This window comes from Palaemon carinicauda, chromosome 12 (assembly GCF_036898095.1).
Source record: "Palaemon carinicauda isolate YSFRI2023 chromosome 12, ASM3689809v2, whole genome shotgun sequence".
NCBI classification, from domain to species: domain Eukaryota; kingdom Metazoa; phylum Arthropoda; class Malacostraca; order Decapoda; family Palaemonidae; genus Palaemon; species Palaemon carinicauda.
The window spans coordinates 125,896,711-125,909,656 of NC_090736.1; the positions used below are offsets into that span (position 1 = coordinate 125,896,711).

General features: G+C 39.8%; 1 protein-coding gene across 1 annotated transcript in view; it reads right to left on the reverse strand.

Annotated features, from left to right (window-relative positions):
- Positions 1-4,050: 4,050 nt before the first annotated feature.
- LOC137650628 (uncharacterized) overlaps positions 4,051-12,946 on the reverse strand; it is an 87,537-nt gene continuing 78,641 nt past the window's right edge. Inside the window, exon 2 of the mRNA XM_068383817.1 lies at positions 4,051-5,634. Within this exon, the coding sequence (XP_068239918.1) occupies positions 4,417-5,634 (1,218 nt within the window). The 3' untranslated portion in view covers positions 4,051-4,416. The remainder of the gene's footprint in view (positions 5,635-12,946) is intronic.

Below are 12,946 nucleotides of genomic sequence, written 5' to 3' on the forward strand. Positions count from 1 at the left end.
TGGTAAACACAAGAGGTGCCGTGCTTAGGCCAAAGCACAGGGCTTGGAACTGGTACACAACCTTTCCAAAGACGAACCTTAGGAAAGGTTGGGAGTCTGGATGGATGGGGACGTGAAAGTACGCGTCTTTCAGGTCTAACGAGACCATCCAGTCCTCCTGCCTGACCGCTGCTAGGACAGACTTCGTCGTCTCCATCGTGAACGTCTGCTTGGTGACAAAAGCATTGAGAGCACTGACGTCCAGCACCGGTCTCCAACCTCCTGTCTTTTTCGCTACCAGGAAGAGACGGTTGTAGAAGCCCGGGGATTGATGGTCCCGGACTATGACTACCGCTTCCTTTTGTAGCAAGAGCGACACCTCTTGTTGCAACGCTAGCCTCTTGTCCTTCTCCTTGTAGTTGGGAGAGAGGTTGATGGAAGATGTAGCTAGAGGGGGACTGCGGCAGAACGGAATTCTGTACCCCTCCTTTAGCCACTTCACAGACTGAGCGTCTGCACCTCTGCTCTCCCAAGCTTACCAGAAGGTCTTGAGCCTGGCTCCCACTGCTGTCTGGAGAGGAAGGCAGTCAGATCCTGCCTTTTGCGGACTTGGAACCCTTCTTGGATTTGCCACGGTGACTGTCGGCACGGGTACCTCCTCTGCTGGAGGTTCTGCCACGAAAGGGCGGGATGAACCTAGTTGCAGGTGTGTCTACTGCTGCAGGACGGAAGGGTCTAGGTACGGAAGGTAAGGTTTTAGCCTTACGTGCGAAAGATGCCATCAGATCATGGGTATCCTTCTGGATAAGCGAGGCAGCCATCCCCTTGATCAGCTCCTCCGGAAACAGACACTTGGAGAGAGGAGCAAACAACAACTCCGACTTCTGGCAAGGGGTGATACCAGCCGACAAGAAGGAGCAAAGATGTTCTCTCTTCTTAAGCACTCCCGATACGTACGAAGCCGCAAGTTCACCAGACCCATCCCGAATGGCTTTGTCCATGCTAGACATGATCAGCATGGCAGAGTCCTTATCCGAAGGGGAAGTCTTTCTGCTTAATGCTCCCAAACACCAATCGAGAAAGTTGAAGATCTCGAAGGCACGAAAGACTCCCTTCAACAGATGATCCATGTCAGAAAAGGACCAGCAGATCTTCGATCGTCTCATAGCCAGCCTGCGGGGAGAGTCAACCAGACTTGAGAAGTCGCCCTGGGCAGAGGCAGGAACTCCCAAGCCGGGTTCCTCTCCCGTGGCATACCAGACGCTCGACTTGGAAGCAAGCTTGGTAGGTGGAAAGATGAAAGCAGTCTTTCCCAGTTGCTTCTTGGACTGCAACCACTCTCCCATAACCCTCAAAGCTCTCTTGGATGAGCGTGCGAGAACAAGCTTGGTGAAGGCAGGAGCAGCAGACTGCATGCCCAGAGCAAACTCGGAGGGAGGAGAGCGAGGGGTTGCAGACACAAACTGTTCTGGATACAAGTCCCTGAACAAGGCAAGGACTTTACGAAAGTCTAAGGAGGGAGGCGTAGACTTGTGGCCCTTCAAAGTCGGAGTGCGGTTCATCCAAATGTGCAGCTTCGTCATCTGATACTCCATCATCCGAAAGCTGAGTAGGAAGTGGCAAAGGCAGAGCAGAAAGCTGAACGGCTGAATCCGGCAGTACGGGTGCATGCGTAGCTGCTGCGGACTGCGCATCGGTGGTGGAGCTCTCACAGGTGGAGTGTGGGAGCAGGCAGCCGCAGTATCTGCTGAGCGCACAACCTCGGCGGGTTGTAGGTTAACAGGTGCAGTGTCAACCTTCTCAGCATGATACTCTTGCATGAACGCAGCAAGCTGAGACTGCATAGTCTGCAGCATGGACCACTTAGGGTCTACCGTGGTTGGAGCAGCAACAGACGGAGCAGTAGCCTGTTGTGGAACCACTCTACCTCTCTTGGGAGGTGTGCAGTCATCGGAAGACTGCGGCGAGTCCGAACTGACCCAGTGGCTACACCTGGGCCGTTGGACTCGCTCGGAAGGGACCTTACGCTTGAGCGGTCGTGAAACCTTGGTCCATCGCTTCCTCCTGGAAACTTCTTCCACAGACGAGGAATGGTAGGGCTCATTCGTCTCTTTGTGGAGGGGACGATCTCTGACAGATACGTCCGCAACCACTGAGGATACATCCGTGCGCTGATCAAGGCCTGCCGAAGCCTTTGGTCCTTCGACATTGCTTCTCCCCTGGGCTTGGGAGCTTGCAAGAGGTCCCGGACTGGGAGGACGACTGGCACGCACAGATGTACCCTCATGCGCAACACTGACACTGACACTTTTCACATCACTAGCACTGATAACACTTCCCACTGCACTTTTCGCTTTCAGCTCTTTGACATCTGCCAAAAGCTGATTACGGTCATTAGCCAATGACTCCACTCTGTCACCGAGAGCCTGAATGGCACGCATCATATCCACCATGGATGGCTGAGCACTAGTAGCAGGGTCGGGAGTCACCACTACAGGGGAAGGAAAAGGTTGAGGGGCATGGGGAGAGGAAAAATCCACAGAGCGAGAAGAACTCCTCCTGATTCTCTCCTTCTCTAACCTACGTGCATTTTTAAGGAATTCGTTAAAATCGAATTCCGAAAGCCCAGCGCATTCCTCACATCGATCTTCCAATTGACAGGATTTACCCCTACAATTGGAACAAACGGTGTGAGGATCTATGGAGGCCTTCGGAAGACGCCTAGAACAAGCCCTAACGCTACACTGCCTGTACTTAGGGACTTGAGACTGGTCAGACATCTTGAATTGTAGAAATAGTCAAGGGGGGATTCCAAAATCTAGCAAAGTTCGTTAACAATTAATCCAAATTAATTCCAAAAGCTTGCTAAGCTAATGATAAAGCTTCCTGAATAGCGAAGGCTAAACTCTAGAGTGAATACATCACCAAATCGTGAACAACAACTCCAGAATCAACAGCGTATCCAAGTAGGTCTTGCCGGTGGCACGACAGAGGAAAAATTGAGTTCTTGTTGACAAGAAGTACTTGAGTACCTACTCACAGATGGCGCTGTTGTGTACACCCCCACCTGTATAGCGATCGCTGGCGTATCCCGACCTTAGATTTCTGTCGGGCAACGGAGTTGACAGCTACATGATCATCGGGTAAGATTAATATTGAAAAATTACACTTAAATACATTGAGCAAACCGTTAAAAGGCAAAATATGCTTTGCTGTCATACTGTAACAATGGAACTGATTGCATTGTAAGTTACTCCTATTTGTTTTGCTTGCAATATTTCCGATATAATGCAATGGGTATATTTCCACATGATTTAAAAACTTAGTAATACGAATAATGCAGTTTAAAATAATTTAAGGCTAACCCTCATCCTACCAGTACAGTACTCTCAAACTGATAACCTCATGGAAATTTTCTTAATAAACTTTCCAAAGCTAACAGACCATTTCTTATTTAGTTGGCTCTTACAACAACAACCTATATCTCATACATTTGGATGTTATTACTTTGTTTCATTGAGGAAAACTAAAATTACATGAAATTTTTACCATTTACAATCTTGTTAACATTTACTTACAAAATCTATCTAAACTCTGTAAAAGATATATTACCATGAATTTCTAAAGAATGTAATATGGAAAATGTCTAAGAAAGAAATAAGATACATCAAACAAGATTTCTCTTTTAAATTTAAAATGCTTTATAACCCTAATTGTAAAAATCAAAAACTCATGTCCACAAAATTTAAATGAAAAGTGATATAGCAAAAATTCCTACTTGAGGGAAACATTTTGGAAACTAATTTCAGCATATCAACTAACTTCATAACTATTACCAATATAATTCATGTAGCCTAACATACAAGTACTTTAAGCCAACCTATAAAGCATATATCCTAAGATGGTACCACACTACCTATATGTATAGAAATTTTAATGCATTCATCCACTCTAGTATCGACTTTTTACAAGTATAGTACATCTATCATTGTTATCCCTACCTAAATTGAAATCCTAAAGCCAGACTTCTCGCGACATGCATTGGAGGTACTTGTACTCACATAGATTGTGCCCGTCATCTGCATACTTGAACGATGTTATTTTCACAATGGCTATACATTGTCAGTCATCTGCATACTTAAAGAAGTTAGGCTCATGATGGAGGCAAAACCTGATGAATGGGAGCTAGGAGTGTTGGTGATAATGGCAAAATAAGGAGATCTGACCAATTACAATAATTACAGAGGCATCAAACTTAAATCACTTATGAAAATACATAGTTATGTATGCTCATTCTAAAAAGACTACAGAGAAATATGATGTGCACTTTTCTCAATGTCTGGCTTTGATGGTTTTCATAGGCTGTCTCCTCTTCATTCTATAATATAATTTTTAGGCCTTCCTACTTTCCTTAAAGGGTCGTCCTATTTTATATTTTTACTTATTCGCCTCTTCCAACTTTCTTGGTCGCCCCACTTTCCTCCTCTTCTTCACCTCTTCAAACTTCCTTGGGCGCCCCACTTTCCTCCTCTTCTTCACCTCTTCTAACTTCCTTGGGCGCCCCACTTTCCTCCTTTCCTTCGCCTCTTCTAACTTCCTTGGGCGCCCCACTTTCCTCCTTTCCTTCGCCTCTTCTGACTTTTTTGGACGCCCCACTTTCCTCCTTTCCTTCGCCTCTTCTAACTTCCTTGGGCGCCCCACTTTCCTCCTTTCCTTCGCCTCTTCTAACTTCCTTGGGCGCCCCACTTTCCTCCTTTCCTTCGCCTCTTCTAACTTCCTTGGGCGCCCCACTTTCCTCCTTTCCTTCGCCTCTTTTAACTTTTTTGGACGCCCCACTTTCCTCCTTTCCTTTGCCTCTTCTAACTTCCTTGGGCGCCCCACTTTCCTCCTCTTCTTCACCTCTTCTAACTTTCTTGGACGCCCCACTTTCCTCCTTTCCTTCGCCTCTTCCAACTTCCTTGGGCGCCCCACTTTCCTCCTCTTCTTCACCTCTTCTAACTTCCTTGGGCGCCCCACTTTCCTCCTTTCCTTCGCCTCTTCTAACTTTCTTGGACGGCCCACTTTTCTCTTTTTATTCTCCTCTTTTAACTTCCTTGGACGGCCAACTTTTCTCTTTTTATTCTCCTCTTCTAACTTCCTTGGCCGCCCAGCTTTCCTTTTATTTGCATTAACCTTATTTTGGGGTCTTAAATTGTAAGATTTTTTTGGTTTTCTATGATCTTTCAGGTTAATTTCTTTAACATTTCCCAGTTCTACCTTCCTTCTCTTACTTACAGGAATCTTAAATATTAAATTTACACCCTCATAATTCCAATCTTCCTCCATGCTCAATTCTTCACTCAAAGCCTCTTCTAGTACATCGCCATCATTGAACCCTAGCTCCCTTTTTCTCTTTAATAAGGTCTTCTCTATTTCTTTCCCAATACAATCATCTACTGACATTGGTACTAGACTACTACCACCACCACCACCATCATCATCATCATCATCATCATCATCATCAGATTCAAGTTTCCATTCTTCATTTTCTTTCAATGGCAAGCCATGTGCCAGCAATACGTACTTGTCTATAATGGCATCAAAATTCTTTTTTGCCCTCTTGATTGCTGTTTCAGTATTTTCTTGACTGTCCCATGACTCTTCTTCATACATCTCCTGAAAAGAATATTAACAACACTTTAGAAAAAGAAATTAAAATTATAATTCTATATACAGTAAAGCACCAGTCTTGTATTTTCAATGATCTTTTGATAATTTTAAGCAATACTGTATTTCCCAACACCTTAAAAGAAAATTTTTAAATGAAAAAATCTAATTGACTTTCAAGTTGCATTGCTTATAAGCAAGAGCTTCTCTCCGTAAAAACACACAACCCACCAAAAATTTACCATCCCTTCAGGCAGTTGACAGGCACAGGATATCCCTTTATACTTTGCAGGCGATTTAGAGAATTAAAATTTGTGGGAGACCACACAATTTAATATGCAACTTATTCAACTATGGGAGGAAAGCTCAAGATATACAGTACCAAGAAACAATTATTGAGGCAATATTAAAAGTATTATTTTGCTACACAATTCACTGACGATGTCCCAAAAATTAATGATGATAAAAGCAAAGATCTACATGACAAATATGCTTTCACTCTAAGTTGGCAGGTGAAACCATCTAGGATCCCCAAGGTTTTAAAAAATATGCTAAAACAGTTCACTTTAATTAGCATTGGTGTGTTGCATATTGAAAGAACCATTTTTAAATTTTAAATCCCTTCCCTGAAGTAATTTAGAATTCCAGAAAAGCTAGGCTGAACACCATTGATTACGCCTTTATGGTGAATGTTAAGGAGAATACCAAAGGCAAGAATATTGTTGGGTATACTGCAGTTCACCAGAGACATGTTATCCTTGCAGTAAGCCACACCCCAAATCCTAAGAGGGTCAATCCAAAAAAAAATGAAAGTTTAAAAATTAAGATCCATTAAACTTTGATGTAGAGAGAGCATACAGCAGTGCAATTATATAGGCCTAAGCATGATCCTGAGATTATTCCATTTTCATGATAAATTGCCAAATAGTTATTGATCTCAAGTGAAATATTCTTGCAGTGCATGATGCAGCATGAATAAACTTACATGAGGTACTAAGTGTAATATTGTTGTAGGGCAACGGAAACTCAAATTGTTCAAGACAAAAGGTACCAAAGGAGAGTAACTTAGAACTGCAATTTTGGGAGGATTCACTGGATTTCTAAAATATATCTACACTCATTTTGTGTGGAATCAATGGACTTAAGGTTTAACAAAGGAAGCAAGTGACGTCAAGAAACTGATCCTAAGAGTGAAACAGTCACTTCAAATTGATTGTTCAAATCCTTGCACAGCAATTCCATAGCTATAGGTGGTGTTCCATTCAATGAACAGACCACCCCACCAATTACCTTACAATGTAGGTACAGAAATCTACAATAGTTTTAATTGTTTTCTTATTTTATTGATATAACCAACTTCATGAACCTTTTATACACTCAAACCAATTTTCAAGTTGGAAAAGGTACTTTTATTGTAGACATCCTTACGTACAATATAGGTATATGACAAATTAATAAATGGAACATTTATCAACATATGTACTGCTCAGCCAGATTGTGCCATTGACCAAACTATGATAAAGTACTGTATAGCTGTAATTAAAAACAAGATTTCCAAAAAACTTTTCCCATAAGTGTATAAAATAATAAATAATGCATGTAATATTTCAAATAGAATAATGCATGTAATATTCTCATATTGCATTATGATATATAAAAAAAAAATTTTTTTGTTTTTTCCTAGCTATATCTTGGAGGAAAAATAACTGGAGATGCCCTGACCCGGATTAAGAGGAGCCAGGTTTTACCCATCAGACTGTCAGTTCTTGATCCTTCAAGTTAATCTCTGTCACTGTATTGGAATTTGTAGTCAGTTCTATTCAGACCTTTGTTTAGAGACGGTAACCATTATTGCGCTTTCATTAGCGATGGCTCCTTCCTGTGCTGGCTGTTCTTGGTTGTACAAAAAAATTCAACAAGATTTCAAATCCATCTATTACATTTCATCGTTAAGTAGTAATGGTTTGTAATTCCGTCTTGAACGTTGATTTTATTGCTAAAAAAAATATGCAGATAATGATCCTTATTTTATTGTCGTCATACTAATCTGAAGAAAACGAGATAAAACTATGATGGAAACATTTATAATTTGACTGAAAATTTTCTTGGATTTCTTTCTCTTGCACTTTTCCAAAAGATGAGGTCATGAAAAATGAATGGGTTCATGCTTTGGGACGTGAAAACTTTACTCCAACGATATACTCACGATTATGCTCTAAGCACTTTAGAGAGGACTTTTATCGGACAACACTGAAAGTTTATTTGCACAATCAAGCTGTACCAATTGTATTTGAAGCTTTTCCTGAACATCTGCACCGCTAAGAAGCAGAGGTTTCCACTTCTGAATGGCCAACGTCACAGAATTCACAAAGTGAGGTTAATAATCTAAAGCGGAAAATCGTTCATTTTGAAAATAAGCCGACCGTTTCAAAAAAGAAAGTAAAACTATTGCAACAAAGCAAACGTCGTCTTATAAAGAAAAATAGTGATTTGAATAACATTATAGGTGAACTAAAGCGAAAATCTTTTGTATGTGATGAAAGTTTGGTTGTGCTAGAGAACTGTGCTACAGGTGTTGCAGACCTTTTGAAAAGGCAAACTGCAAAACATAATGAAAAACCGCTACATAACGAATATTCACCAGCACTGTGAAGTTTTGCTCTAACGTTACACTTCTATTCTCCGAGCGTCTATCGTTAGGTATGAAAGGTTTTCGACACGTGTTTGCCACATCCAAGAACAATTGCAAAATGGTATCAGCAGGTGGATGGGAAACCAGGGTTCACTAATTATTCGCTTACAGCTTTGAAAATGAAAGCCGAAGCTGCAGCAAAAATTGATAAAAATGTTTTATGCACTTTAATAATGGACGAAATAGCCATCAAACAACAGGTCAAGTGGGATGGAAAAAAATATCTTGGGTATATTGATATGGGCACTGAGATTGACGATGATAGATTTCCTATTGCTAAAGAAGCTCTGGTGTTTATGGTTAACGCAGTAAACTGTACTTGGAAATTGCCAGTGGGATATTTTCTTAATGCAGGGCTTGGGGCTCAAGAACACTAATTTGCTTCGTCAGTGCTTGGAAATGTTACATAGTGCCAATGTAACTGTTGTGTCAGTAACTTACGATGGTACAGCAACGAATGTATCAATGATTAAAGAATTTGGTTGCGATTTAGATTACAATGATATGAGAACTTCTTTACCCCATCCAGTGACACAGAAACCCTTATGCATATTTTTTTATCCTTGCCATATGTTACAATTAGTAAGGAATGCATTTGGAGAAAGAAAGAATTTCATAGATGTAGAAGGAAATCACATTCAATGGGGGTTTCATAGAGAAACTGCACAAATTGCAGGAGTGTGAAGGTTTGCATTTAGGCAATAAAATTAGATCGCAACACATTGCATGGATAAAACGAAAAATGAATGTTAAGCTTGCTGCGCAACTTCTAAGTGAATCCGTTGGAAACTCCTTGCAATATTGCGTAGAAAATAACCTTGCTGGCTTCGAAGATGTGAGGGAACAATCGGATTTCTTAGGTTATTCAATGATCTGTTCGATATTCTTAACTCAAGAAATTTTTGTAGTCACGACTTCAAATGCCCGATGCAATCAAAAAATGCAGGTTCGATTAAAGAGTTTCCAGTTAAGGCTGAATCTTATATTAGGCATTTAAAACTTTCTGATGGAAAAGATATTTTAAATTCAAACAGACGAACGGGATTTTAAGGCTTTATAGTTTGTATTCGGAGCTTGATAAATCTATATGACCAATTAATTGGATGTCCTAATAAAGAATTTAAATTTTTACTGTCATACAAAATGAGCCAAGATCATATTGAGCTTTTCTTCGGTAAAATAAGAGTGGGTGTAATAATAACCCTACTACTGTGCAGTTTTCTGCTGCCTATGAAAAAAAATTTAATTCAAAATGATATTCAGGATGTCCTCCGTGGAAATTGCTTGCCTCGAGAATCCATCCCCGTACTCAAGTGTTCAAGTAGTGTAGCTCATTTTTGTCACTCTGTTGATATTTTAAATATATCTTCTCCTAAGAACAGGTTAATAGCAGATCATAGTTTAGATGCAAGGGATAATAATGAAGACTACACTTATACTCCTACATCTCATCACTTGTCAATTTGTTCAAGTAGTATTGTTGCTTACATTGCAGGCTTTATTGTTTATAAATTGAAGAAATCTTTGCATTGAGAAGCCAGCTTAGATGGTTTGACTTCCAATGAAAATATGTTACCAAGGTTAATCAAATTGAAGAATAAGGGATTTTTTATTAATCCCTCGGATGATGATGTAGAAGTCTGCCTGAGATATGAGCTTTTGTTTAGAAGATAAATATCCTTCAATGAAAACTCTGACATAAGCCTGGGTAGAAAAGTTTCGAAAAATCGTATGGGGGTTTTCAAGTATTACACAGAAGTAATTTTTTCAAAAATTAGAGAACATATGTTTGACAGTGACCCACTGCAAAATAATTTAGTTCTATTGATAAGGGCAATAGCTGAGAAGTAGTTAGAACCAAAAGAACGCCGACACTCTGGGGAAATCTTTCGTCAGATGTCCCTAGTGTTCCCATGACAAAACGGACAAGGAGTTGCTCTTCTTACAACTTCTACGAAATGGGCGAGCATTCTCTAACCTTAGCGAATCACACAGTAAAGGGCTGTCTTTGTTAGCAAAAGCATACAATGTTACAAATCCAGTTGCAATATTTCAATTCTGTATTATCATTTGATGTCTCAACCATGGACTATAAATACAAAACACACACAAACACACTATCTATATCTATATATATATATATATATATATATATATATATATATATATATATATATATATATATATATATATATATATATATATATATATATATATGTATATATATGTATTTGTATGTATATATATGTATTTGTATGCATATATATGTATTTGTATATATATATATATATTTGTATGTATATATATATATATATATATATATATATATATATATATATATATATATATATATGTATATGTATGTATGTGTATATATGTGTGTGTATATATATATATATATATATATATATATATATATATATATATATATATATATATATATATATGTATATATATATGTATATGTATATATATGTGTATATATATATATATATATATATATATATATATATATATATATATATATATGTATGTATGTATGTATGTGTATATATATATACATTATATATATATACATATATATATATATATATATATATATATATATATATATATATATATATATATATATATATATATATATATATGTATGTGTGTATATATATATATATATATCACATATATATACCAAAGGCACTTCCCCCAATTTTGGGGGGTAGCCGACAACAACAAGAAACAAAACAAAAAGGGGACCTCTACTCTCTACGTTCCTCCAGCCTAACCAGGGACTCAGCAGAGTTCAGCTGGTACTGCTAGGGTGCCACAGCCCAACCTCCCACATTTCCACCACAGATGAAGCTTCATACTGCTGAGTCCCCTACTGCTGCTACCTCCGCGGTCATCTAAGGCACCGGAGGAAGCAGCAGGGCCTACCGGAACTGCGTCACAATCGCTCGCCATTCATTCCTATTTCTAGCACGCTCTCTTGCCTCTCTCACATCTATCCTCCTATCACCCAGAGCTTTCTTCACACCATCCATCCACCCAAACCTTGGCCTTCCTCTTGTACTTCTCCCATCAACTCTTGCATTCATCACCTTCTTTAGAAGACAGCCATTTTCCATTCTCTCAACATGGCCAAACCACCTCAACATATTCATATCCACTCTAGCCGCTAACTCATTTCTTACACCCGTTCTCACCCTCACCACTTCGTTCCTATTCCTATCTACTCGAGATACACCAGCCATACTCCTCAGACACTTCATCTCAAACACATTCAATTTCTGCCTCTCCATCACTTTCATTCCCCACAACTCCGATCCATACATCACAGTTGGTACAATAGAACTCTCTTTACATTCATGCCCAATCCTCTATTTTTTACTACTCCCTTAACTGCCCCCAACACTTTGCAACCTTCATTCACTCTCTGACGTACATCTGCTTCCACTCCGCCATTTGCTGCAACAACAGACCCCAAGTACTTAAACTGATCCACCTCCTCGAGTAACTCTCCATTCAACATGACATTCAACCTTGCACCACCTTCCCTTCTCGTACATCTCATAACCTTACTCTTACCCACATTAACTCTCAACTTCCTTCTCTCACACACCCTTCCAAATTCTGTCACTAGTCGGTCAAGCTTCTCTTCTGTGTCTGCTACCAGTACAGTATCATCCGCAAACAACAACTGATTTACCTCCCATTCATGATCATTCTCGCCTACCAGTTTTAATCCTCGTCCAAGCACTCTAGCATTCACCTCTCTCACCACTCCATCAACATACAAGTTAAACAACCACGGCGACATCACACATCCCTATCTCAGCCCCACTCTCACCGGAAACCAATCGCTCACCTCATTTCCTATTCTAACACATGCTTTACTACCTGTGTAGAAACTTTTCACTGCTTGCAACAACCTTCCACCAACTCCATATAACCTCATCACATTCCACATTGCTTCCCTATCAACTCTATCATATGCTTTCTCCAGATCCATAAACGCAACATACACCTCCTTACCTTTTGCTAAATATTTCTCGCATATCTGCCTAACTGTAAAAATCTGATTCATACAACCCCTACCTCTTCTAAAACCACCCTGTACTTCCAAGATTGCATTCTCTGTTTTATCCTTAATCCTATTAATCAGTATTCTACCATACACTTTCCAGCTACACTCAACAAACTAATACCTCTTGAATTACAACACTCATGTACATCTCCCTTACCCTTATATAGTGGTACAATACATGCACAGACCCAATCTACTGGTACCATTGACAACACAAAACACACATTAAACAATCTCACCAACCATTCAAGTACAGTCACACCCCCTTCCTTCAACATCTCAGCTTTCACACCATCCATACCCGATGCTTTTCCTACTCTCGTTTCATCTAGTGCTCTCCTCACTTCCTCTATTGTAATCTCTCTCTCATTCTCATCTCCCATCACTGGCACCTCAACACCTGGAACCGCAATTATATCTGCCTCCCTATCATCCTCAACATTCAGCAAACTTTCAAAATATTCCGCCCACCTTTTCCTTGCCTCCTCTCCTTTTAACAACCTTCCATTTCCATCTTTCACTGTCTCTTCAATTCTTGCGCCGGC